The sequence below is a fragment of the Trachurus japonicus genome, chromosome 5, assembly GCF_045865225.1.
Source record: "Trachurus japonicus isolate A0001 chromosome 5, Traja_1.0".
NCBI classification, from domain to species: domain Eukaryota; kingdom Metazoa; phylum Chordata; class Actinopteri; order Carangiformes; family Carangidae; genus Trachurus; species Trachurus japonicus.
Genome location: NC_140911.1, coordinates 7055132 through 7082034, shown reverse-complemented (window position 1 = coordinate 7082034; position 26903 = coordinate 7055132). Strand labels below are relative to the sequence as shown.

At 43.1% G+C, this 26903-nt stretch overlaps 1 protein-coding gene across 1 annotated transcript; it reads left to right on the top strand.

Annotated features, from left to right (window-relative positions):
• Nucleotides 1-44: 44 nt before the first annotated feature.
• Nucleotides 45-26440, top strand: per3 (period circadian clock 3). Its single transcript, XM_085775860.1, has 22 exons — nucleotides 45-209; nucleotides 7193-7609; nucleotides 8406-8566; nucleotides 8665-8783; nucleotides 9504-9702; nucleotides 10818-10869; nucleotides 11259-11407; nucleotides 11617-11695; nucleotides 11805-11911; nucleotides 12696-12852; nucleotides 13053-13161; nucleotides 13611-13739; nucleotides 13854-13962; nucleotides 14737-14848; nucleotides 14955-15094; nucleotides 15190-15354; nucleotides 17323-17574; nucleotides 18437-19494; nucleotides 20188-20380; nucleotides 21130-21316; nucleotides 22933-23083; nucleotides 25025-26440. Exons 2-22 carry the CDS (start codon nucleotides 7338-7340, stop codon nucleotides 25145-25147), a joined length of 4023 nt encoding a protein of 1340 aa, XP_085631986.1. The 5' UTR covers nucleotides 45-209; nucleotides 7193-7337; the 3' UTR covers nucleotides 25148-26440.
• The last annotated feature ends 463 nt before the right edge of the window (nucleotides 26441-26903 follow it).

The window sequence follows — 26903 nt, the reverse complement described above, 5'->3', positions numbered from 1 at the left end:
CCGGCCAATCAGAGCGCAGTGGGCGGGGTTGTGCTCTGCCGGCCTCACGTTGCACAAATGTGTCAAGCGCGTCTGAATAGGTGACGCTGTAGCTACGTGACTGAGACTTAATTAAAACATATTTACTTCGAAAACGGCCCAACGGTCGTTTTTTATTTATATTATTGTTTTTCGGATATTGGAGCTGCATCACGGGCAAACTCGAAAAGGTAAATATTTCTCCGCTACACCAACTAATCTTCAAGGTATCGTTAGCGAGTTGGCTAACTGGCTAGGCTAGCTCTCCACCTCGCCCACGGCACCGATTTGACAGAGCAGTGGATGTAAACAAACGAGATTTACTCTTTAATCTTGCATTTGTTTTATTTGCTTGTATATCGTTTTGAGTGTGTATTGTGTAGCTTTATCCGACAACTTTACGTTTTTTAAAACAGAAAAGTGTGACATGGGTGTAAGCGTGTGTTGCTACTTGTGTTAGCTGAACGACATGTCTGCCCTAAGACTAGGCTGCACACAGCGAGAGGCGCTGGGGCTGTCAGTACAGTAAGAAACAAAGTGTTAACAGTTTATTATCCACACTGCATGGATAATAAGTGCGTTTTTTCTTCTATATTTACAAGTACAAACACGCTATGTGTTTATAATAATAGACTTTTACTATTTGAAGCTTCAGCCCATAAATCCCTTTAACGTTACAGTCTTGACAGTGTGAGATTGTACTAATTGCATCATTTTCTCCTATAGGACCTACTAAAATGTCATAAAATGTCATTTGCCAAAAGGAAAAATGTTAATTACATTTAACTGACATTGCTCATGGATGAATGTAAGTTGTGTTACAGTCTTTAAGGTGCAGTAGAGATGGTTGGAGGTTATGGTTAGCTCTCTTTCTCCCTCCCTCTCTCTCTCTCTCTGACTCTTAAGCCTTAACTTATGGTGGTTGACTGAGGTTATTGAGGTTACTGGGTTCATATGGGGAGGGGGGTTGTGAAGTGAACCGACAAATGAGTGTCAGGTTTGTTTTGAGTGGGTACGGGTTGTGGTGTGTTATTGAAGTCTGAAAGCTTTTCCTCTTCTGGTGGATGAACACAGGTAAAAAACATTCCAACAATGTCTTTGGTTTTCCTGTTCTGTATATATGTTTTATTTGCTGTGATGGGCCTTGGTTTACTGCTATGACCCATAAACCTACAAGTTCACTACTACCTCATCCATGAATATTTTATAGGAGTCAGCCAGCTCCTTTCAACGTGATTCCTCTTAAATAATAGTTAAGGTGGGCTATTTACAGCCTGTAAGTACATAGACTGCATTTATATGTTGCCTGTGAGTAATTGTTATTATATAATATTGCGATTTCGTAACCAATGTGGTGGGTATGCTGATGAATCCTGGTTGGCTTTTACTGTACTTCCATATCTGCAGGAATAGTGTGAACACTGGTGGTGTACGATGAAGGGATGGTTTTTGTAGTATTTCATTCCACCAGAGATGTGATTAGAGTGTGTGTGTACAGCTCTTTGACATGACAAGATCACTTCCTTAATTGCATTTCTTGTAAGCTGTTGCATCCACCTACACTTGAGGGAAACATCGGCTGAGTTTTTTTTCACTCAGTGAATTTTCTCAGCCGTTTGGTCTTATGCCACTAATGTTGTGTGAAAAACAAGCCTCCTGAAAGTGTTGATCTCCCCAGAAGTGTGTTTGCCAAAATAGAAAATACTATCATAGCAACATGGTTCTGACAGTGCATGTCATCTAATCCCCTCTTTTGATAAGATGGGGCAGTTGCGATTGCTCCAGTTTTGTTCAGATCAGATCAGCAGGCTAGATGTCAAGTGCAACAGAGGTTTGCCTTGTTTTTCTGTACCACAACCACAACCATGGTCGAGCTTTTAAAAATGGTCACATGATCATTTACTATCAGATTCAGAATCAGAATCAGAATACCTTGTTAATCCCCCACAGGAAATTGTTATGTCACAGTGCTCCAGTTGATATATATACAAATAGAATTAAATTTCAATAATTTAAACCCCTCCATATTCAAAAAAGAAAAAATATATAACCTGTCAATAATAAACAATATATACATAATTTGATGTTTATATGCAGAAATATTATTGAATATTGCACATGATTGTAATTGCACATAATGCAATAATGCAATTTTTCAACTTCCAGAAGAGGGACATTTGTGATTATATGATCTTATATTATTGCAAGCCATGAATAAATGAATGATAAATGATGAAGAAATTAGGTATTAAAGTTTTTATTTTATTCAAATATTTAATCGCACTATCCCTTTCAAATGCCTGGTAAAACCACACTGGGCCTCAAAAAAGTCTAAATCTATTAAGCTCTACTTTTACTTTTACAGGCAGTAAAAGCACAATCCCGCTCTGTCCAAAGTTTTCCTTCTTATTTTTAAGGTCCTATTTAATAATTTAATTGTTATTTCCACTTTATAAACACAATTCAGCTATTTCATTTCAAAGTGTGTAGCGGAAAAAATAAAGTAATTTAGTTGTTTCATGGCTTTTCACACTCACACATGGGCTAGTTTTTACTGTCAGTTTATTTGGTAGTGATAGAAACCCTTTCCTTTTATTGGGATCACGGAGTTCTTTGAATAGGAACTCGTACTCACACTTTTCTCGCCGAGAAGTTGGAGAGAAAAATAGAAATCACTAACCTGGCCCGGCGCCTTGACCTTACCGCGGCCTTATCTGCTATGTTTGTGTGCTATACAATTAAGACAAGGCCAGAGTATTACTCCTAGACCACGGTAACCATGCATCTCTGTGTGTGCATGTCGTACAGGTACATGCTTCAAGTAATAGGCGGATAGCTTACACGCTTCGAATTGAGCAAGCTGATTATGTAATCCTGCAGTGACGACCTGATGAACGACACAGGATATTTTCATTGCCTCCTGTTTGTGCCTCTCAGTCTTGTGACAACCAGGATTTACCTGCTCGCTGCTGCCTGTAAACACCCCCCACAAACACCCACTTACACACAGCGCTTAGCCATTTGTTCCATGTTCTCTTCTCACATCCATTCAAACCACTGTGCCATTACAGTGTTAGTGGATTAGAAGCAGAGGGGAGCGTAGGGAAGGACGACGATAGCAACACTCACTATGACAGTATCGACTGAAAAGTGAGGTAGTTAAATCTCACATAATTATCTATTCAATCTCCTCTGACAGTCATTCTCACACCCACTGTTCATAGGCAATTTCTACAGTTAATCAAACTACACTCCTATCTGCAATGATGTTTTTGATATTCATCATAGCATTTCATTTCTCCATTTGTTCGCAATTCATAATTTGAAAATTAATATGCATCCTAAAAAACAAATTATCCATAATGTAATTTTATAAAATCCAAAGATGCATTTCTGATCATCACAGATCCCCACAGTTCTTATTATGACAAGTAAAGATGCAATTAGATATCTACAATTAGAGCAATGATTAGTAACGATTCAGATTGCAGATATCCAGAAATGAATTGTGGATATCTGAAACTGAAAGCCCAATGCTAATGAATGGCTGAAGTGATATTTCCTAGAAGAATAATGTTATCATTTTGAATAAGATGAATTGAATTACATATCTGCACTACTTGAGCTGAGTCTAACAACTGAATGGCTTATCAGAGAATCAGTGCTGCATATCTCACTGTTTGTTTACGGACGCCTGCAGCTCTCTCCGGCTACTAGTAACAAAACTGACTGATTAGACTACTGAGTTATAGTTGTTTTATTTAATTTTATTTTATTTGAGTGGTTCTTGACAGTTCAAGTGTTAGAGGTGGGTGGAAAAATCAATGCACCATAATATTGCAATGTTTTCTGTGGCAATATTGTATTGATACACGGTCAATATTAATCTTAGATAAATTGATCTTATATAAATAGTAGTGGTACTAGAATACTACAGCACTTTATATGGCTGTGTTGTTCAGTCTGTCTGCTTGAAAATCCCATTTTGCGACATAGGCTAAACGAAATGTTGACAGAGTTTTCCTTTTGGGGTGAGTTAATATAAATTCATCATGTCACAATGTGTTTAAAATCATAGTAATATTAGATATTGTTAATTATCATGATAAAATTGTATCGTGGGGCATTTGGTGATTCCAACTCTCAATATGTGAACATTTTGGTTCAAATAAATGAAAGGTTTGTTGTGTGTGTGTTGTACTTGTTTGGGTTTAATGTGTGTTCAGTTTTTTAGCTTGTAGGTGCGATTAAGCTAAAAAACAAACAAACTGACTTTAAAGGGATAGTTCAACATTTTGGCAAATTAGCCCATTGCCATAATCCCTACAGTTTTAGGAGTAGGTTTGTTACCTCTGATTGTTGGTGCAAGCTATTTTTAGAACGGCGGAGCAGAGCCGCGAGCTGCTCAGACCTACGCTACGGAGGCTAATGGGATTTCTTGGTTTCCCTCATCAAACTCATCAAATACACAATCCAACGACTCCAAAACGCTCTGGTGGACAAGTTGTGACCTGCACATTCACCACGCTATGAGATAATAACAGAACGTTACCAGACAGAGTTGTTTTAGAGGTAAATACAGAGACTGCTTGCTGAAAAACTGCCCCCGACGGGAATGCGCATCAGCGGTTTTGCATGAATTTACCTCTAAAACAACTCCATCTCATAATGTTCTGTTATTATCTCATAGCGTGGTGAATGTGCAGGTCACAACTTCGCCAGAGCGTTTTGGAGTTGTTGGATTGTGTATTTGATGAGGGAAACCAAGACATCCCATTAGCCTCTGTAGTGTAGCTCTGAGCAGCTCGCGGCTCTGCTCCGCCGTTCTAAAAATAGCTTGCACCGACAATTAGAGGTAACGAACCTACTCCTAAAACTATAGGGATTATGGCAATGGGCCAATTTACCAAAATGTTGAACTATCCCTTTAAGTCCAAGAGAGAGCTCAGGCTGTCACACCGATGGATCGACAAAAAGTAAAATATACAAAGTCAACACCAAACTGTCACCGTCTGTCTCCCTCCATCTGTGTCTTGTGGTCTCTCTCCTGTCAGCGTCTTGGTGACGTTGCTGCAGTTTGTTAAGATTGGTGGAAAAAAATAAAATAAAGGCTGGTCAATCCAGGCAAGCAAACACAATACCTCAGATTCATTCCTGATGTTATGTTCAGTTTGAAAAAAAAACATCACAAGCAATTATGATGTTGAAGTATAATTACCGAGGCCTGTTTGGGAGGGGTCGCACTCTGTCTGTGAATTATTTAAGTGAGATGTGTGAATGCCTGAATGTCTGCTGTAACTCGCAGTGTTTCTGGGCTGCAGCCAACGCTCAGGAGAACAAGGAAAACGTCTCTGCGGGCATCAGGTGTTATGCAACCATCCAAACCAAGTATCACATAATTATTGTGCTGCTGTTGATGGTGGTGGTGGTGTGTGTCGGCTGATTGGCGTTTGTTGGCAGAGTCGCACCTGAACTTGGCAGTAGGCTGCCGACGGACGACATGTGTAAAATCGGAGATGATGGGAGTGAGTGAGTCAGACAGCGAGTGAGTCACTTTGATGTTCACGTTGTACAATAGTGTTAGATAACAACTGGCAGATTGTGTTTGTTCACATTTGTGGAATTGAAAACAATGTAAGAATATTTAAATTCTTTACATTTGGGAATTGGTTGTCATGTGCTTTTTTCCCCCTCTTCTTTTTATGCATCTTTGGAGATTTTGCCGCTTATTTGATGCACAACGTCTTCATTCATTCATTAGTTGTTTTTTTCCCCCTGCATCAACCAATATTTTCCGAGGCAAACATGTTGTAGCAGGAAATTAATATTGGTAATTGCAGAGGTTTTGCTCATGTTACAATCAAAGCCACAGAAGCCTGGAGCGTAAATTAAATACAGGAATTATTGAAGTTACATATTTCTTGTTAATATAAAAGCTTTAGAAGTGGCAGCGGCACTCTTGTCTCGCATTACGTATAATGAATATTGATTTGTGATAATAACTGCAACAACAGGATACCACACATAGTAGCAATGCAAAATCCTATTAGATGCATGCATTAATTTTTAGTCAGTTAGTTTATGGATTTTTTTAAAGGGATAGTTCACCCAAAATTGAAATTTCACTCATTATCTACTCACCCTCATGTTGACTAAGGGCTGGGAGAAGTTTCAGAGTTATCCGTAGCTTCTCTGAGTTACAGGGGGTCTCAGCGTAGCAGTGCATGTCCATATAACGGTTGCAAATGGATACCAACTGTCTTCGTAACAAAAAGACACACCAAAAAACATCCAAATACCTCCATGCTGCTCGTATGTAATGTCCTTCTTGTATTGAAGCCCCGAAATGCGAAATTGTCCCGAAAAAAATTAAATTAGTCTATTTTTCAAGCTTGTTTGTAGCGGAAGCTCCTCTTCCCGGTTCGTCAAATTTGGACGAACCAGGGTCCGTCCTCTTCCCAGTTCGTCCAAATTTGACGAACCGGGAAGAGGAGCTTTGAGAAGCTTCCGCTACAAAACAAGCTTGAAATATAGACTTATTTAATTTTTTTCGGGACAATTTGGCATTTCGGGGCTTCAATACAAGACGGACATTACATACGAGCAGCATGGAGGTATTTGGATGTTTTTTGGTGTGTACGAAGACAGTTGGTATCCATTTGCAACCATTATATTGACATGCACAATTGATGCACAAAATTTCAATTTTGGGTGAACTATCCCTTTAAGTTACAGTGAGTAACATTTTACTCATAGAACAAAACAGGAGTAGTGTGTCCGCGGGGCTTTCTGTGCAGGTTGTTCAGCAGGTATGGTGACTTGATATTTCCTCACTCACTACACTCTGAAGTCTCTAGTTTCCAGCCACACAAACAAACAACACACTTACGGCCACTTCTGTTCTCAACAAAAACCCACCGGCCTCAGATTTTCAATGGGGAAGGAGGAGGACAGTGCCATTATTACCATATGTTTCATCACAACAACACATTTTTTCTTCACCATCCCCGAGGCACCAACACTCCTCCTCCTCCTCCTCCTCCTCCTCCTCCTCTGATCTTTCAGCTTATCTATCGACGAGTTCTTTCTTCCAAGAAGTGAACCCTGTAAACTTTGTTCTCGTACTGTTTCTTAGCATCTCCTCTTGTTTTCCCCTGTGTGTTGTTCCTCCCAGTGCTCCAGGCGAACCCTTTGCATCCAACCAGTCGGCACCTGATCGAATTAACACCAGTTTATCGTCACCACATGGAACCCATTCCCTCCGTTGAACATATGAAGACCCTTCCTGACCACTTCAATCGGGCAAACTACTACTACTGATGTGTGACCAAAGCGCGGAGATGCCTGGAGGTGACAGCGGTCCAGATGGGGAGGAGCCTGCGTTACCGTCGGCTACAGGAGGAGGAGGAGGCGAGGGGGAGAGAGAGAGGGCGACCTCGGCGGCGCAGGAAGGCGGAGAGAGCGGAACTTCAGGTGGAGAAGTGGGACAGGAGGATGAGGAGATGACGACGAGCGGGTCACATGACCTCTCCTCCTCGGCCAATCACAGCCCTGGGAGCGCCACTGGATCCACCTCAGTCTCAACAAAGAGGTATTTGCCTTTTCAACATATTTACATCGCACCCGGCCCAGTGACCTCAGCAGTTGTCATCACTCCAAAGAAGTTGTTGCAATACTCTATGGCATTGAGAGTGTGTGTGTAAAGATCAGTGTGCAATAGGTTTGTTCGTTCATTTGAGTATTTTGACACCTTTTTATGACAACTGTAAGAAAAAATACATGATTGTAAATCAAAGTTCAGCCAAATTGTTGAATTTATTACTAATGCTGGAGATTAAAATGATTAGCACGCTCATAATGTTGCTAATTTCACAAAAAAAAACTCAGAGCAAGCACAAAATAAAGCAAGAGAACTGTGATCAATACTTAAAACCAACAGTTTGTGTTGTTATTTTACTAGGAGGTTTTGGTGACCTCTCTAAATGACTTTTTAACATGCAGGAAAAACCAATGACTGGAGGGTACGAAGCTGGACAAGTCATCTTTTGTCCACCAGTCAGTGTTCATTAACTGTGATGCTTTGAGCAGCTGTTAACAGACACGGAAAAGTATCAGTGACTCCAATTCACGAGTGTGTCACCATATGGTGATTATACACACAATGACACAATGACACAATGATGGCAAAAATACCAGATGTGAAGGGAAATAGATTGAAAACATCACTGTAGAGTCCAGGTTAGATGAGTAGCAGCAGATCTACATATAGACTTAAATACCACACAGGTAGGCTCCATTACTCTGTATGTGTGTGTAATCCAAATCTACTATGTCGTCTTCTGTGTGTGTGTGCGTATGTGACCTGAATCTGTTCATTGTCTCTGCAGCAGTGAGCACGCTGAAGGTGGCAGAGGCCAGGCCCACAGAGACGTGATGATCACTGTGGCTGAGATGAAGAAGAGGCTTCCTTCAGACAAACGCAGCCGCAGCAAAGCCAGCACTGTGGAGGCCTTACACTACGCACTCAACTGTGTCAAACAAGTGCAAGGTAAAACGCACACACGGACAGAAAGCAGGAGTTATTTTTGTTTTTGCAGGAGTTTTACCAAGCTTGATATCACACAGTGTTGTCGTTGTCTTCTGCAGCCAATAGTGAGTATTACAAACTGCTGATGAGAAACGGCCAGGATGAGAGAAGATACGCGACAGTTTGTGCCCTGGAAGAGCTGGAAAGAGTCACGTCTGAACACACCCTCAAAAACACGGTACATGACACACACAACATGCACAACACACACAGCCCATTAAAACTGATACTACTTCACTTTCTTGCTCTAATTTTTGTATCAAACATTAATGGTGCGTTCCAGTTGCGCTCCAAGTCGGATCTCCAACCTGGAAAGTCGGACAAGTCCTACCAGTCCCACCGTCAGAATTCATGATGGCTGCTAGTCACGTAAACAGTGGTGAACCGGCTGCAAGTTTACTGTTTATTTTATTTCTCTCGTAATTGTCTCACATGAAAAGTCCCCGGACATTTTCCATACAATGTTTGTATGTGTAAAAACAGCCAGGAGTGTTGTTATCAAAAATGTTAATATTGCTAAAACGGTTTATTACATGTTTTTGTTGTGAGTAAGTTAAAAAAGTTTAAAAAAAAAAAAACGTTATACAAGTATAATTGTCAATTTTTCCGACTTCCCTGTTAGTTTTTCAACTCGGAGGTGAAGTCATCCTGAGCTCCGACTTCCAATGGAAATTGAGCGCACCATTATAACTGAAAACACACGTCACACACTTGCATCGATACACATCCATGGTTGCGTACAGTGCGTTTATTTTTGCCTCACATCTGAGCATGTGTGAGTGTATGTGTGTTTACTGCTTTAGTGTGTCTGTGACTTGGCTTGCTTGTGTGTGTGTGTCTCTCTACATGTGCGTGCGTACGTCTCTGTGTGTGTGTGTCTGTCGGTGTGTGTGTGTAGGACTCCTTCGTGGTCGTCTTCTCCCTGTCGAGCGGCCGCGTGATGTACGCCTCGGAGCAGGCTCCCAGCATCCTCTGCTGCAAGAGGAAGTTCCTGGAGTCGGCCAAGTTTGTGGAGCTGCTCTTCCACCAAGACGTCAACGTCTTCTACGCACACACGGCTCAGCCGCACCTCCCGCCCTGGAGCAACTCGCACACAGGTCATACCTCTTTTCAGGAATAATTAAAGAATTAAAGGGATATTCCAGCGTAAATGTAACCCATGGTCTAACACACCATGAGACCGAGTCAAGAGCCAACCGCCATCAAAAAAGCCACTCATAGCCACAGATAACGCTCAGAACAGCACCAAACTTCATCAACAGTACAAATAGTGTCCCAGCACATAATGGGAGGCATCAAACACCTGCTAGCTTTTCCTGATTTCTATTGAAAAGAGACAAAAACAGAGATCACCCACTCTCCTCCAGCTGCTTCCTACTAATGCAGAAGCCCTAACGAGTCGATTACCAAGTGCAGTAGAAAAGTAAAGAGTCCAGTGACGTTTAGTTCCAAAAATGCAGCAGCTTTGCTGTGATGGTTTGACCAACTCAACTCTGTTCATTTCCCTGTCAACACTTGCTAATTATTGTTTGAAACAGAGAGGGAAAACAGATAGGAACACTGATGCATTCGGTAATTGACTCATCAGGACTTTCCCACAACTAGCAAGCCGCTGGAGAAGAGTGGGTGATCTCTGTTTTCGTCCCTTTTCAATAGAAACCAGGCAAAGCTAGCAGGTTTTTGAGGCCTTGTATTACGTGCTGGGACCCTTTTTGTACTGTTGATGAAGTTTGGTGCTGTTCTGAGCATTATCTGTGGCTATTAGTGGCTTTTGTTTATTGCGGTTCGCTCTTGGTTCCATAGACAGCAGTATGTTGCTATCTGGCTGTCTGTGCTGAAGTCGCTACAACTTGGGATGTTTGCGGTCAGCAAACTTGATCTCTCAAGGGGGCGTTCTACTCGGTCTCGGGGTATGTTAGGCCATGGGCCACATTTATGCCGAAATATCCCTTTAATCTTCTTTTTTTTTCTTCTTTTTTTCCGAATTTAATTTTATCCCAGCATTTGATTGCATGTGTTCTTTAACTTTACATTTTACTTCTTTCAATTTCTATTTTCTCTACTTTGCATGTAAGTTTGTACATCAGTTCATACTTATATGCAAATTCAACTTTGTAAGAGTGATTTTTAAGATTTTGTTGTGTATGAATATGTTGCGTTGTATGTTTTAATTGGCCAATAACTCACTGCTCTCTGTCTTTTGTTTCTGCAGCGGGGGTTCTGTTTGACTGTGCCCAGGTCAAGTCGTTCTTCTGCAGAATCAGGTCAGTGTCTTAACTCTATTACGGTACTTTCCACGAAAGAAGAACCATAAATCTGTAAATTATACAATTATACAATGATACAGCATAAAATATGTGAATTCCATAGGCTACATGCTTGCAAAACAGTAGCAGAAAGGTATGCAGTTATGTCGACTAATGAGTGTCAGCTGAGGGTCACTTCTCAAAGCTCCTCTTAATGCATACTAAGATTATTATAGTTTGTTTTAAATGAGCTACACGGTACCAATAAAGACACAATAAGTCCATATATATTAGTAACAGGAGCTGGAATTGGTAGAAATGACTGTTCATTAACCCCTTGATTAAGAAGTTAAGTCATATTCGCCTGTGATCACAGTGGAAATTAAAATCCAGAGTGTCTGTTTCAGGGGTGGGAAGGACCGTGAGGGCGAGATGCGCTACAACCCGTTCCGTATCACTCCTTACCTGCTGAAGGTGCAAGGGACAGGAAGCAGCGGGGAGGAGGAGGAGCCGTGCTGCCTGGCACTGGCCGAACGCATCATATCTGGATATGAAGGTATAGTTTTCACCACAAACTGCTCACACAGCACCACTGGTCCAGCCAAGTGAGCAGGCAGCAACAAGTTACAAGTTACTTAATAGGATTTCACATTTTCTACCTATTCACACCTGCCTGAGATGTTTGTATGAAATTATATCGGTTCACGACCTTTCCGAGAAATATGTCTTGATTTGTCCTAAAGTTTACTGTATTCATTAATGCAGCACCTCGGATCCCCATGGACAAGCGCATCTTCACCACCACACACTCCCCGGGCTGTGTGTTTCTGGAAGTCGATGACAGGTCAGTAAAGACTTCACATACACACACACACAGATTCACACAAATGTGAACAATTAGAGTTTTTGTTGAGTTACTATAATGAGGCTTATTTAATGGTTATCATCCACAGGGCTGTGCCGTTGCTAGGATACCTTCCTCAGGATCTGATTGGCACATCCATGCTGACTTGCATCCACCCAGAGGACCGGCCCCTCATGCTGTCGATGCACCGGAAAGGTACGAGTTCAAGCAAGAGGGGGACATGGATTTGGACGTTTTTAACTGTAAAATTTTGGCAAATTGGCCCATTGCCATAATTTCTAGAGTCTTAAGAGTAGGTTCGTTACCTTTAATTGTCGGTGCAAGCTATTTTTAGGACGGTGGAGCAGAGCCGCGAGCTGCTCAGAGCTACGCTACGGAGGCTCATGGGATTTCTTGGTTTCCCTCATCAAACTCATCAAATACACAATCCAACAACTCCAAAGCGCTCTGGTGGACAAGTTGTGACCTGCACATTCACCACACTATGAGATAATAACCAGACAGAGTTGTTTTAGAGGTAAATTCATGCAAAACTGCTAATGCGTTCCTGTCGAGGGCAGTTTTTCAGCAAACAGTCTCTGCATTTGCCTCTAAAACAACTCTGTCTCGTAACGTTCTGTTATTATCTCATAGCGTGGTGAATGTGCAGGTCACAACTTGTCCACCAGAGCGTTTTTGGAGTTGTTGGATTGTGTATTTGATGAGTTTGATGAGGGAAACCAAGAAATCCCGTTTGTCTCCGTACAATTAAAGGTAACGAACCTACTGCTAAAACTATAGGGATTATGGCAATGGGCCAATTTGCCAAAATGTTGAACTATCCCTTTAATACACCATATTAGTATGTTGGGAGAAATGATCATAAGTACATTTATCAATAACACATTTGTCTGATTAATGATTTGCTCAGGGTTGTTCACAGTGAGCAACTTCATCTCCACTTCTTGTTTCTGACTTGATCTCTTGGTGTCGTGTGTAGTGTTGAAGTACGCCGGCCAGTCTCCGTTTGAACACTCTCCAGTGCGTCTGCGCTGTCAGAACGGAGACTACATCACCTTGGACACCAGCTGGTCCAGCTTCATCAACCCATGGAGCCGCAAGGTGGCTTTCATCATCGGACGCCACAAAGTCAGGACGTAAGGAACAACAACAGCACAGCAACAGCACACACACACACAAAGAAAAATAAAGTGTTTTATTTACAAGTTAAGACTCAGAGGGATTTGGTGTTTGTAGGTTCTGTGTGCTATAACCCAGCTATTGTACAGGAAAGCGGTGCAGCAGCATTGCTACTGCAGACAAACATCTTTGTCCTTTGGTCTTTGTTCTTTTGTAGGAGTCCACTCAATGAGGATGTGTTTGCTGCTCGGACTAAGGAGTTTTTCCCAATCACTCATGAGGAAATAAAAGATCTGCAAGCAAAGATCTACAAACTTTTCCTGCAGGTGATTATTTATTTATTTATTTATTTACCAAAAGAAAAACATGAAACAACAAAATTGGTATTAATGCTTTTATATTTATCATAAAAGTAAAAAAAAAAAAGTAGGTTCATAATTAACTTCATGATTAGTTTGCTTCTATGAAAGTCATTTTGAAACTCATCTTCAGGTTTTCATTGTGGGAGGCACTTGCCCTTGTTTATCAGTGAAATACAATTAAAACAGTATAAAACACACAAAATTATATATTAATTTTAGCTAATTTAAAAAGGTGAGTTTTGAGCATGGTCTTGAATGTTGGGAGGTGTGTGCAGATACAGATGGGTTTGGGGGAGTGAGTTCCAGAGGGAGGGAGCAGCGATGGATATATGATGCTTTACTTTCTTTGCGTTTTTGTGTATATGCCTCTTCTCTCATTGACTTCTTTGTGTCTTTGTGTCGTTTCCCCTCAGCCGGTCCACAACAACGGTTCCAGTGGTTACGGCAGCCTGGGAAGTAACGGCTCTCATGAGCATTACATCAGCGTCGCTTCTTCAAGTGACAGCAACGGCAACCTATGGGAGGACTCGCACCGGGAGCCGGTGAGACATCACAGTGACGCCACTTGTCAGGAAGCCAGATGTGGTTGGTTGAGTGTTTTCCTTTCCTGCAAAGTTAATCATCCTGATGCATGTTGTGTGTGTTTTTTCTTGCAGATGACTTTGCAGCAGATCTGTGCTGATGTGAACAGGGCGAAGGGTTGGGGCAAGCCGCCGTATCTGGGCTCCAGCCACAAAATCGCTCTTCTAGGCAAACCTGTCGCAGGTAAATCAGTCCCACTCAAACTAATTTAAAAAAAAAACGTGAACAGTATAGTTTATGCTTAAAGGGATGCTTCACCCAAAATCAATAATTCACCCAATTGTCTACTCACCGTCATACCAAGGAAGGATTTGGAGAATTTTTCAGAGTTATCAAAATGCTTTTGGAGTTCCAGGGGGGGTCCGGCTGGCAACGGCTAGGACTTTAAATCGTCCAAAACACACACTATGAAACATCCAGATACCTCCATACTGCTCGTCCGTACTGACCCAAGTGTCCTGAAGCCGCCACATGAAAAAGTTGTTTGGAAAAAATAATGTGATCTCTGTTTTTATCCTTGTTGTAGCAGCAGCTCCCAGTGGCTCTGTTGATGTTTGTGTGCGAGATTTGCCGCGAGATGTTCGTTCGTCGTTGTAAACCATTGGATGTGTGATGTACTGTAAACACGGAAGAACATCTCGCAGCAAATCTCACGCAGCCACTGGGAGCTACTGCCACAACAAGGCTAAAAACAGAGATCAAATTAATTTTTTCCAAACAACTTTTCCATGTGGCGGCTTCAGGACACTTGGGTCAGTACAGACGAGCAGTATGGAGGTATCTGGATGTTTCATAGTGTGTGTTTTGGACGATTCAAAAGGGAACTCTATCCGCCGCCATTATATGAAAATCCGTTGACAGCCGGACCCCCCCGGCTCGATTTTGGGTGAAGTATCCCTTTAACATGTGCACACATACAGTATAAACATTGACTAAAATCATCCTTTGGTCCCTCAGCGCGTCCGCCTCCTGCAGTCACAAACCGTGAAGTCAGAGATCACGAAGAAAGCAGGAAGCAAACACACATTCCCTCCTATCAGCAGATCAACTGTGTGGACAACATCATCAGGTGTGTGGTTGGAGCCGCTCGTACGTCATCATCTCACTTCACGACGTAGTAAAGCTCCTAATTCACATCCAACTCACCTCTGTGTGCGTGTGTGTGTGTGTTGCAGATACTTGGAGAGCTGCACAGGTCCGGCTCTTAAGCGTAAGAGTGAGTCTCATTCCCTGGCCACCTCCTCTTCCTCATCCTCTACCTCAGAAGACGACAAACCAGCTGCAGCCACTGACACGGCTCAGGCCAGCACAGACGGTACAGACACACACACACACACACACCTTCCTCTCTGGTCGATAATCCTTATTAAAGCAACATTAACCAACCTCGTCTTGTTTCTCCTTGTCCAGTAGTGGCGTTGGACAGCGAGGTGTCCGTAGGCCCGTCAGCTGCAGCCGTAGTGGGAGCTCCTCTCACAGACATCACCATGTCCACCAAGGCCATGAGTGTGGTGTCGGTCACCAGCCAGTGTTCGTACAGCAGCACCATCGTACACGTGCCGCAGCCCGAGTCAGGTACACAAACACATAAACAACCTTTAACCCTTAGGGGTTTGAGACTATTTTGTTTTTGAATACTTTTGATTTTGCCTTTATATACCACATAAAAAAATGTTGTTGTTTTTTCTTTCAGCACAACTTCATCTATATGAACTAATAATTATTGTTTCACTTTAACTTACCTTATTTGGGCTCCAAAATACCACCATGTTAAATACCACGTCAGACATCTCTGTTGTACGTATTTATTGGCTGATTCCCACCTCTTTTCTTTGGCTTTTCACACTATGTAGGTTGTTGATTTTATGTGTGCACATATTTTATCTTAGGGTGGACAGTATATTTATTTATTATGTTTTATTGTGTCTTTTATCTTTAGTATTTTGCCTTTTTAGTATGTTTTATGGTTTTTATTTTACTGCACAACACGTTGGAAACCTTTGTGTTTATTTAAAATTGTGCTTTATAAATAGAATGGATTGGATTGGACTGATTCGACCACTTTTTCCCGACCATATGGAAAAAAACATGCAACGCCTGCCCCTCCCATCCAATTCCCTGGATAAATACTATCAAATTACTTACTTACTTCAAACTTCAAATTAAAAAAGCATATGTCTGGTTTTACGTGGTCTATCAAAATCAAATAAAAGCTGTGAGAGAATTTTAAACCTGCAATTTCGACTGTACTTGACAGCAGAGCTGCAGCTGTTCTAGTTTTGTTTTTACGGCACGTTGAAGTCATCGTGTAATCTAATCAGGATCATAGACCCCAGAGGGTTTTAACCTGTCTGACATTTTAACAAACTGCACATGAGAGTTAAACCTTTTTAACTCATTGAGTGCCAGCCCTTTTATAAAATGGTCAGTGCCATGTGCCAGCGTTTTGGGGCATTTTGAGTAATATGTCAAGACCCAGAAGAATATTTTGTACTATGACTCTGAAAACACCAAACAGCTCAAAGGAAAGAGGAGACTCTCTATTTAACTAGGGAAAAAAACATTTGTTTGTACCTTGTTCCATTCTTAATTTATCTAAAGTTGAATAGAGCCTGGTTGCACCAAAAAGACCACTTTTTTTCTATAAAGCTGAGAAAAATGCATTTTTGTGAAAGAGAGTCTCTCAAGAAAAACAGTGATTTATCCGTTTTAATTTTGGCTTCAAAAACATGTAAGACGTCTGAAAATTTCACATGTTTTTTTTACCCCCCCCCCACACACACACACACACACACACACACAAAAGACAAAACAAAAAACAACAACAACAACTAAAATACAACAAGTACGAGCGGTTGCTGGCTGCCCCCTCAGCCTCCCCTACGCCCCCCTCCCCCTCCTCTCTGCCCCTCCCCTCTCCTCCTTCTCCTCCTGCTGCTTCCCCTCGTCTCTGAAGTAGGGAGGGAGACGTCGTGGCGTCTTCAGCCTCTCTGCTGGACGCGGCCGCAGCAGCGACGCACCGCGCTGATCTCTCGGTTCGTCGTCACGACGTCGGTTTACAGCAACGCGATCCGCCTCCGCTTTCGCTTCTGCATTTCGGTGCTGATCATCTAGATGAGTTTACCTTTCCTGCCTCCTCCGATCACTTCATGCTGGAGCTATGCTAATAGCATCCGTGGCTAAGCTTTCCTCCAGCTCCACGTTACACTGGTTCCAGGCTCTGCCCGTCGTTTTCCTCTAGAAATAGAAACTTTTCCCAACTTTTTTATCTCTGTACCAATCGCGCTCGTCTTCTCCTGCTTCTTCACTTCTTGCTCTGATCTACAGTCTTCTTCGTTCTACACATCCCAGAAGCCCCAAAATTACTCACAGTGTGCGCGAGAGCGTCCCCATTTACCAGCCGCAGAAAAGTGCATTTGACGTCTATGGACGTCAATGGCACTCAAGCGTTGGATTTTGATTGACGTCCATAGACGTCAATGGCACTCAATGAGTTAAAAACAAACTCTTCATCGTTCTCTTTGTGTTTTTTTTCTCCGACAGAGGCCACGGCACTGGAGGACGCACCGATGGGCAGCGAGCCTGCTGAATCTGCTCACACCCCCGTCCGTCCAGCCCCGAGCCCGGCGACGGAGGAGCGAAGATTAGTGGGCCTCACCAAAGAGGTGCTGTCGGCTCACACCCAGAAGGAGGAGCAGGAGTACGTGGACCGCTTCCGCCACCGCATCCTCCAGAGCCCCTACAGCTCCTACCTGCAGCTGGACAACAGCTCCATGGCTCACTCCCACCACCCAGGTGTGGATCTGGTTGTTGACATAACAAGCAGCAGATGTAGCGATGTGGAGAAAGTTGAAAGCTCGATTTTTTAAACTTTATTTATAGCCTTTTGAACATTTTTGACAGTGTGGTGTACAGCACCAGCCACAACAAGGGTACAAAACAGGCATCGATTATCACAACTGAATGTCAACTCCCTCCCCGTTTCCACCCACTGGCAGACCAACCCCACAAAATCCAAACAAAAGTGAGGAAAAAGAAAGAAAGAAACAAGGACGAAGGGAAAGAAGGGAGGAAAGAAGGAAGGGGAAAAGGAAGGAAAGATAGATGGAGGGAGGGAACAGATTGGGTCAAAAAAGAAGGAAGAAGTAAGGACGAAGGGAAGAAAGGAAGGAAGGTAGGAAAAAAGGATTGTGGATAGAAGGAAGGGACAAAGGAAGGAAAGAAAGATGGATGGAGGGAACACATTCGGTCAATTGGATGAAAAGAGGAAGGAAGAAGAAGTAAGGACGACGGGAAGGAAGGGAGGGAAAAAGGAAGGAAGGATGAAGGAAAGGAACATATTGGGTCAATTTGACCCAGAAGGACAACAGGAGGGCTATTAGTAAATAAATAATACATTTACTAATTAATTAAATGAGTAGAAATAACAGGTAAATGAATACCGAAAAATACAATAGCAGATATTAGTCTTCCAGCTCAGAGGATAAGTGTAAGGCGTGTATATAGTTCAGAAAGGGATCCCATGTGACATGAAACGATTTCTTTAGTGTAAACCTGAGTTTTTCAAGTTTCAAGTAGAGAAGCACCTCAACAACCCAGCGAGAGCGTGCCGAAAGCTCGATTTTAATCCTTCTCCTTTCCGTCTCCTCCCACACAGGTGATTATCTCCAACCATTGAGCGCTGGCGGTCTGAACCGACCCCGGAGAGGAAAGCCCAGGCACAAGCGTCCCAAACCGCACGGCTCCTCGGACAGCTACGCCTCTCCGCCGGGGCCGCCGCCGCCTCGCTGCGTTGCTGCCCCTCACTCTTCCTGGCCCTCCTCCGAGTCCTCCCAGCCGCAGATGGTCGGAGCGCCCCACAACCACAACCACAACCACAACCACAACCAAACATCCCCACTCCACGCCGCCACGCCATTCTTCCCCATGGTGGCGACTCAGCAGCAGCAGCAGCAGCCCGGCCCAGAACAACAACAACAACAACTACAACTACAACAACAACAACAACCCAAACTAGAGCAGGTGTCCGGAGCGCCTCAGCCCGTCATCCTGCAGCAGCCGCCGGACCAAACCATGCCCAGTTTCAGCTTCAACATCATGCAGTCGACCCAGAGCTTCGCCGACATGCAGCAGATCCACATGGAGCCCATTCAGAACATCCAGAACCTGCAGAACATCCAGAACTTTCCCACCATGCAGCCCATGGCGTCGGCCCAGGGCATCAACCCCTACATGACCCCTGTCATGGCCGTCATCCTGCCCAACTACCCGACCTTCACCGCAGGCTACCCGTCCATTTACCCACCGTCCACTCTCTCCATGATGCCCCAGATTCCTCAAATGCCCCAGATGCCTCAGATTCCCCAGATGTCCCAGATGCCCCAGACGCCCATCACCATGACGCATGGCTTTGCTCCCGGCGGCACCGTCCCCCTCCCGCAGCCTCAGTTCCAAGTCCAGCCGGGCCTCCACGCCTCCATCATGACCTCCATGACCTCCATGACCCCGCCGGGCCCTCTGCTCTGCTCGCCCAGAGCCAGCTCCTCCATCGGGGACGAGGAGGAGGCGGCGGCCGAGCCGAGGGCGCTGTTCTCCAGCTCTCGCTCCAGTTCTCCGCTGCAGCTCAACCTGCTGCAGGAGGAGCTGCCCAAACCCAGCGAAGGAGGGCAGAGCAGCACGGGGCACAACCACGCCGAGAGCCTCCACGAAAAACAGGTTTGTCTGCTGCTTTCTTACAACTTTTAAAAGGGATAGTTCATCATTTTGGCTAGTTGGCCCATTGCTATAATCCCTATTGTTTTAGGGGTAGGTTCGTTACCTTTAATTGTCGGTGCAAGATATTTTTAGAACGGCGGAGCAGAGCCGCGAGCTACTCAGAGCTACGCTACGGAGGCTAATGGGATTTCGTGGTTTCCCTCATGAAACTCATCAAATACACAATCGTGGACAAGTTGTGACCTGCTCATTCACCACGCGCATCAGCAGTATTGCATGAATTTACCTCGAAAACAACTCTGTCTCGTAACCTTCTGTTATTATCTCATAATGTGGTGAATGTGCAGGTCACAACTTGTCCACCAGAGCGTTTTGGAGTTGTTGGATTGTGTATTTGATGAGTTTGATGAGGTAAACCAAGAAATCCCATGAGCCTCCGTAGCGTAGCTCTGAGCTGCTCGGCTGTTCTAAAAATAGCTTGCACTGACAATTAAAGGTATTTAACCTACTCCTAAAACTATAGGGATTATGACAATGGGCCAGTTTGCCAAAGTGTTGAACTATCCCTTTAAGTGCATCTCCCTCAGTGTGTCAGTATAGAGCTTTTCATACACACCCAGTGGAGTGTATATATGTGTGTGTACAGTGCAAAGAGCTCCAGTTGAATTCGTTCTGAACTCCCTCCTTGTTCAGGGTGACGGCCCCAGTGACTCCGGTAACCATGACGCCCAGTCGACGTCCAGCGAGCTGCTCGACCTGCTGCTGCAGGAGGACGCCAGGTCTGGGACCGGCTCCAACGCCTCGGGATCTGGATCGGGAGAATCTGGAGGCTCACTAGGATCTGGATCAGGATCTGGATCCAATGGAACGTCCACCTCTCACACTGGTAAGAGATGGAGGAAATAATATGCAAACACAGCCGCATCGTTTCAACAGTATTGCATTAGAGGAGGTGATGTTTGTTGAATATATCAACCCTGTGATCCAATACCTGTCACAACAGTTCAACCAGTGGCATATATAAGTCAGCTATAATAAGCCACACCAACACAAATACATTATATTAGTCCCACAGGTGAACTTGCACTTGAATGTTGAACACATTCACATTTCCTGACCTGCACATTAGCTTGTCTACACAGGAAATATTATATCAAACTTTGCAAAGTTTTTTTTGCAATCTCAGACCATTAATGCCAAATCTTAAAATGATTAAACTATTCACTCAAATCTAGCAGAATGATAAATGCAGCTTGAGTCCCATTACAGAATTGTGTTCAATCTAATAGAATTAACTGTTATTTTATTACAATTATAACAATATTTATGAAATCACTTCACATTTATCACAGTTATCCCAATGTTTTCTTTACTATTAGATATTATGATGTGTAATTGGACATTTTTGGGGGAATTTTGTTTGAATTTGAATTATTTACCAGATTGAAAGGAGCAACAAACATGTGCACAAGCGTATCAACCACGTCCACGTTATTGCTAATTTTGCTAATCTTACAGAAACTTTAGGATTTACCCCTTTTGTTGAGGTGCTTTAGATGTTATATGAAAGCACTTGTATCAATACAAAACTACATTCAGGGACAGGGACTGACTGACTCTCGATGGCTTTTACAGGCAGCAGCAACAGCAGCAAATACTTTGCCAGCAACGACTCATCGGACACGTCCCGCAAAGCCAGAAAGAGTCAGGAGGCGCCGGCAGAGCATCAGCACCCCTTCGACTCCCGCGTGGAGAACTCGCTGTGGAGCATGATCCAGCACACGCCCGAGCGAGTCATGATGACGTACCAGATCCACACCAGGTACACACACACACATCTGGTAGCTTTTGAAAATGAGGCCACATTAGAAGCAGGAAGATGTAAAATGTTGATTTAATCTCGAAACATGGAAGTATTTTAACTAAATCAGAGAGTTTCCCCTTTTTTCAGGGAATGTGCTTTACTTTTGTAGATCAAATATAGATTATATTGAATGAAACAAGTCGTTCCCTTTTGGAGGATAAACTCTTAAAACCAAACTCATGTACCAGCATCAGCATTTCTGTCCATTTGACAGTTTCAAAGAGATTCGTCAGATTCTTGTGGTTTCAAAAGCTTTCCACCGAACTGAAGTGAAATCAAAGAAAGAGACGTCTCCTTATTCCTTTTTTTTTTCGTCAGTCCAGCTTTTTGAAGTCCAATGCTGTTAAACTTCTGAAGTCAGACCTCTTTGAAATTGAAAGTTTTCAGACCAAAGAGAGATTAGTTTGTCTAAGACGGCTCTTCCAGGAATGGCTCGACTAAATTTTTTATTACATCCTGTGACACCGTATGACAGTTTCATTATGACTCTTCTCCTCCGACGGCCTCGGTGCATCAACATCCTCCCAGCTATCTCTCAAACCAAGATTTAACATAATAGCAGCAGGTCGTGTGTCTCTGTCTGTTGCCCCTGGCAGCACAGTGTCTGTCTGAAGAAGACGTGTGTGTCAGTGAACTCCTGTTTTACAGGCGCCATCTCCTGATTTGATGATGTAATGTCATCGCTGACAAACGAAACCCAACAGTAACACAGTAACAACACGGTTCAGGCTGTTTCAGCTAATTCACTATTGAAGATAATTAGATACAAAGCATTTCTTTATGATGAATAATTGAACTTTATCTGTCATTATACACACTGTACAATGAAATTCAGTGTGGCTTCCTCTTGAGGTAAAAACAATAGAAGAGGATAAATAGTGGAAAACGTTTTTGGTAACACTTTATAATAAGTACACACTATTAAGCATTAGTTAAGCATTAATAAATACTGAATTCTTCATTATAGCGCATGAATACTCATTAGTATGTAGTTTATAAATACAGTTAGTGCTTATCAATGATGAGTAAAACATTTTTATGTGTTTTTAAACTACATGCTAATGAGTATTCATGTGTTATAAATGATGAATTCAGTATTTAATTCTTAACTAATGCTTAATAGTGTGTACGTATTAAAAAGTGTTACCAAGTTTTTTTTAAATAAAAAAAGAAGAGCATATGAAAATATATTTTGAAATAAACTGAAACGAAACAGCTCCAGCCGTCTCTGTAAAGCAGCACTGGCATTTAATGAAAAGCAGCATCGTTGATGCATTAGCACATGCAAAAGAAAATAAGATTATATTTACAGATTTGTCAGAAGTTTTTATCCAAAGAAACTAAAACTCTGGTGCAGTAGCTTAAGTAAAGCTTAAATACTACTTCTATTTAATAAATTACAGGAAGTAAAATATAGAAGTGTGCTGAAAGCGCAAAGAAGGTGGGACCACAGAGCCACATAAGTCACAAAAATGCAGATAAACTAAGACTTTGTAACAATTCTTACTGTCTATATTAAGTCATTTCTTTAAAACTCCTCCTTCTCTGTCTTTGTCTTCTCTAACCTCCTCCAGGGACCAGAGCGAGGTGTTGGCCGAGGACAGGGAGAAGCTGCGGGTGCTGCAGCCGCTGCAGCCCTGGTTCACCCAGAAGCAGAGAGAGGAGCTGGCGGAGGTTCATCCCTGGATCCAGCAGCACACCATCCCACAGGAGATAGACACACAGGTGGGAGGATCTCCACACACACACAGTAGTCACCACAATGTGTGCCATTTTATTTTTCTTAAAGGGATAGTTCAACATTTTTTGGAAATTCGACGATTGCCATAATCCCTATAGTCATAGGAGTAGGTTCATTTACCTTTAATTATCGGTGCCTGTTGTTTTGAGATAAGCGGGGCAGAGACGTGAGCTGCTCAGTGAGTGAACACATTGGAAACTCATCAAATACACAATCCAACAACTCTAAAACGCTCTCGTGGACAAGTTGTGACCTGCACATTCACCACGCAACCAGAGATGTGATAGTTTTAACTTGATAGTACAAAAGCTATTCATCCAGGGAATGGGATGGGAGGGGCAGGCGTTGCATTTTTTTTCCATATAGTTGGGGAAAAGTGGTTGAATCAGCTGATGAATATACCAGGTCAATACCACGTCAATATACCTGATGTGGTATTTAAAGGGATAGTTCACCCTAGAATGATATTTCGCTCATTATCTACTCACCCTCATGTTGACTAAGGGCTGGAAGAAGTTTCAGAGTCCTCCGTCCCTTCTCTGAGTTACAGGGGGTCTTAGCGTAGCAGTGCATTTCAAAGCAACGGTTGTAAAGGGACACCAGAGCTCTTCGTAAAAAAACACACACAAAAAAACATCCAAATACCTCCATGCTGCTCGTATGTAATGTCCGTCTTGTGCTGAAGCCCCAAATTGCGTAATTGTCCCGAAAAAAATGAAATAAGTCCACATTCCAAGCATGTTTGTAGCATTAGCTCTGTGTCTGTTGTCCGGTCTTCCGCTGCCAGCGCGCATGCGCAACCAGACTGAGACTCGAGTCGGTCTCAGTGCGAACTTTGCGCATGCGCGCTGGCAGCGGAAGACCGGACAACAGACACAGAGCTAATGCTACAAACATGCTTGGAATGTGGACTTATTTCATTTTTTTCGGGACAATTACGCAATTTGGGGCTTCAGCACAAGACGGACATTACATACGAGCATCATGGAGGTATTTGGATGTTTTTTTGTGTGTGTTTTTTTACGAAGAGCTCTGGTGTCCCTTTACAACCGTTGCTTTGAAATGCACTGCTACGCTAAGACCCCCTGTAACTCAGAGAAGGGACGGAGGACTCTGGAACTTCTTCCAGCCCTTAGTCAACATGAGGGTGAGTAGATAATGAGCGAAATATCATTCTAGGGTGAACTATCCCTTTAATACGGTGGTATTTTGGGGCCCAATGTGTTAATAAACTAAGTTAAAGGGATAGTTCAACATTTTGGCAAATTGGACCATTGCCATAATCCCTATAGTCACAGCAGTAGGTTTGTTACCTTTAATTGTCGGTGCAAGCTGTTTTTAGAACGGCGGAGCAGAGCCGCGAGCTGCTCAGAGCTACGCTACGGAGGCTCATGGGATTTCTCGGTTTCCCTCATCAAACTCATCAAACACACAATCCAACAACTCTAAAACGCTCTCGTGGACAAGTTGTGACCTGCACATTCACCACGCTATGAGATAATAATAATACGAGACAGAGTTGTTTTCGAGGGAAATGCAGCCGGAACTACATTTCAGACTCGGCTACTGGGCGGAGTGATTTCAAAAGCGCAAGTAGTACCGAGTATTTGCTTCGTGTGTTGTAATGTTACATAATGTTACTTGATCATTTCATAGCGTGGTGAATGTGCAGGTCACAACTTGTCCACAAGAGCGTTTTGGAGTTGTTGGATTGTGTATTTGATGAGTTTCCAATGTGTTCACTCACTGAGCAGCTCACGTCTCTGCCCCGCCGATCTCAAAACACCATGCACTGATAATTAAAGGTAATGAACCTACTGCTATGACTATATGGATTATGGTGATAGGAGAAATTGCCAAAATGTTGAACTATCCCTTTAACCTAACCACCAGAACATCTTTTAACATGTCACTGTGTTTGTCAGGGTTGTGTCACCTGCAGCTCAGGAGCAGCGGCCGCCCACTCCCCTCACCCACCTGTCCCAGATAGCTCCTCCCCCCTGGACAGCCCCCAGCAGGACGCCGTCGGGCCTGTGGTGGACACCTGAGGGATCTTTTAAGAAAAAAAAAACCCTTTAAAATAAAACCACCACCACCACCAACAACAACAACAACTACAACAACAACCAGTTCGCTGCGAATCGAACCAAGCTGCCCTGCCAGAGACCCACACCAGAAAGTCCCATCATGCATCATCTCTTCTGACCAGTCCAGAGGACTGGGGTTCTTTATGCTTTAGGTTGAAGTTTAACTTGTTTTGTAAAGGTATCGGATGCTGGACCACTCCCTAAGGAACACAGGAGGCAAGAAAGAGAGAAAGAAAGAGAGAGAGAGAGAGAGAGAGAGAAAGACGATGTTCACTGGCATTTCTTTCTCAGTTGGCCTGATGCAAACTGCCTTCGTAGGACCACGAATATTTTACCTCTCTAATTGTGTTTATAGAGCCCCTGTTGGGCTTTTAGTTTGTATTCAAGACCGACCAGACCCCTTTTACGCTCCGTAAACAGGAAGAGGGTCCCCACGGCTGCTGAACATACATGAGCACTGTGTACTCACTTACACCCAGTTCGTCCGTCAGACTGGAGTTAACGACGACACAGAAGAAGACAGTGCTGGCCCAGTTCGAGTATGACAACACAACACACACATATACCTGACTCTTCTCCAGCGACATGGTGTGCAGGTTGTACAGTACCACATACCGTATATGTGTGTGCGTGCGTGTGTGCGTGTGTGTTTGTACCACCATCATCATCATCAGCTCCTTCAATGGCATAGTAACTTATACCATGGATGACACGACGACGTGGTAGATTTTATTCCTGATGGACACACTAAGACAAAGACACGTTTTGCTGCTCTTCTGTTTTTAAATGTTCAGAATTGAATCCTGTAAGTTAATTGTTATCGGAGTGTTTTCTCCTATTCCATTAGATCGGTTCGACTCTTGTCCAGTTTTTTTTTTATGTTACCCCTGACTCACGAACAACAGCAGAACATTTGTTGATCGTCTGAAATTGAGTTTAGCGCAGCCACTTAAATCCAACCTTAGTACTTATAAAAAAAATAAATAAATAAAAAACGTCCTGTAGCGAGTCCTTTTCCTCCAGCCAGTATCCAGTCTGGTCGTCACCACCCTACAGATGCTGTAGGTTACCTCTAATTGTAAAAAACCGACACAGCGTGGCCCCAAATGTCCTCTGATCCTGGGATTACTTACTGATCGAATTTCCTCTACGACTCTGTGTAGCTGTGTGTGAGAGGGAGAGAGAGAGGCAGAGAGGAAGTGACGGTGTAGTTTGTACTGGATTCAGATTGCAGGTGAGCTTGTGAATGTATGCGTGCATGTGTGCGTGCGTGAACGTACGAGCGTGCGTGAATGTGTGAGTGTGTGTGTGTGTGTGTGCGTGCGCCGGCAGATTTTCTTTTTTTGCGAGCTGCTTCCTTCGACACAGTTGTCCAAGAGCGCAGGACAGACCAGGGTTTTCTACCGTTTTTAGATCGAAAGTACAGTATATTACAGTACCATGTATTTTATAGAAAACGTACACAAAACAAAACTTCACAAAATGTATAAAAAAGCCATTTGTCTTGATTTCAGGGACTGTTTGTTTGTGACACAAAGGAATGAATAAATGAATTATGACCTAACATGCACCTCAGTGTGAGTGTCTTCACTTTCAGAAGTTGCAATTTCAAGTTAGAAAGCGGCCGTCGAGTTGAGTTTAATTTTATTGAGTTAGCAGCACAGTACATAGGTAGTTTGTCTTGGACACAAAGCATAAATGAGCCAAATGAAGATAA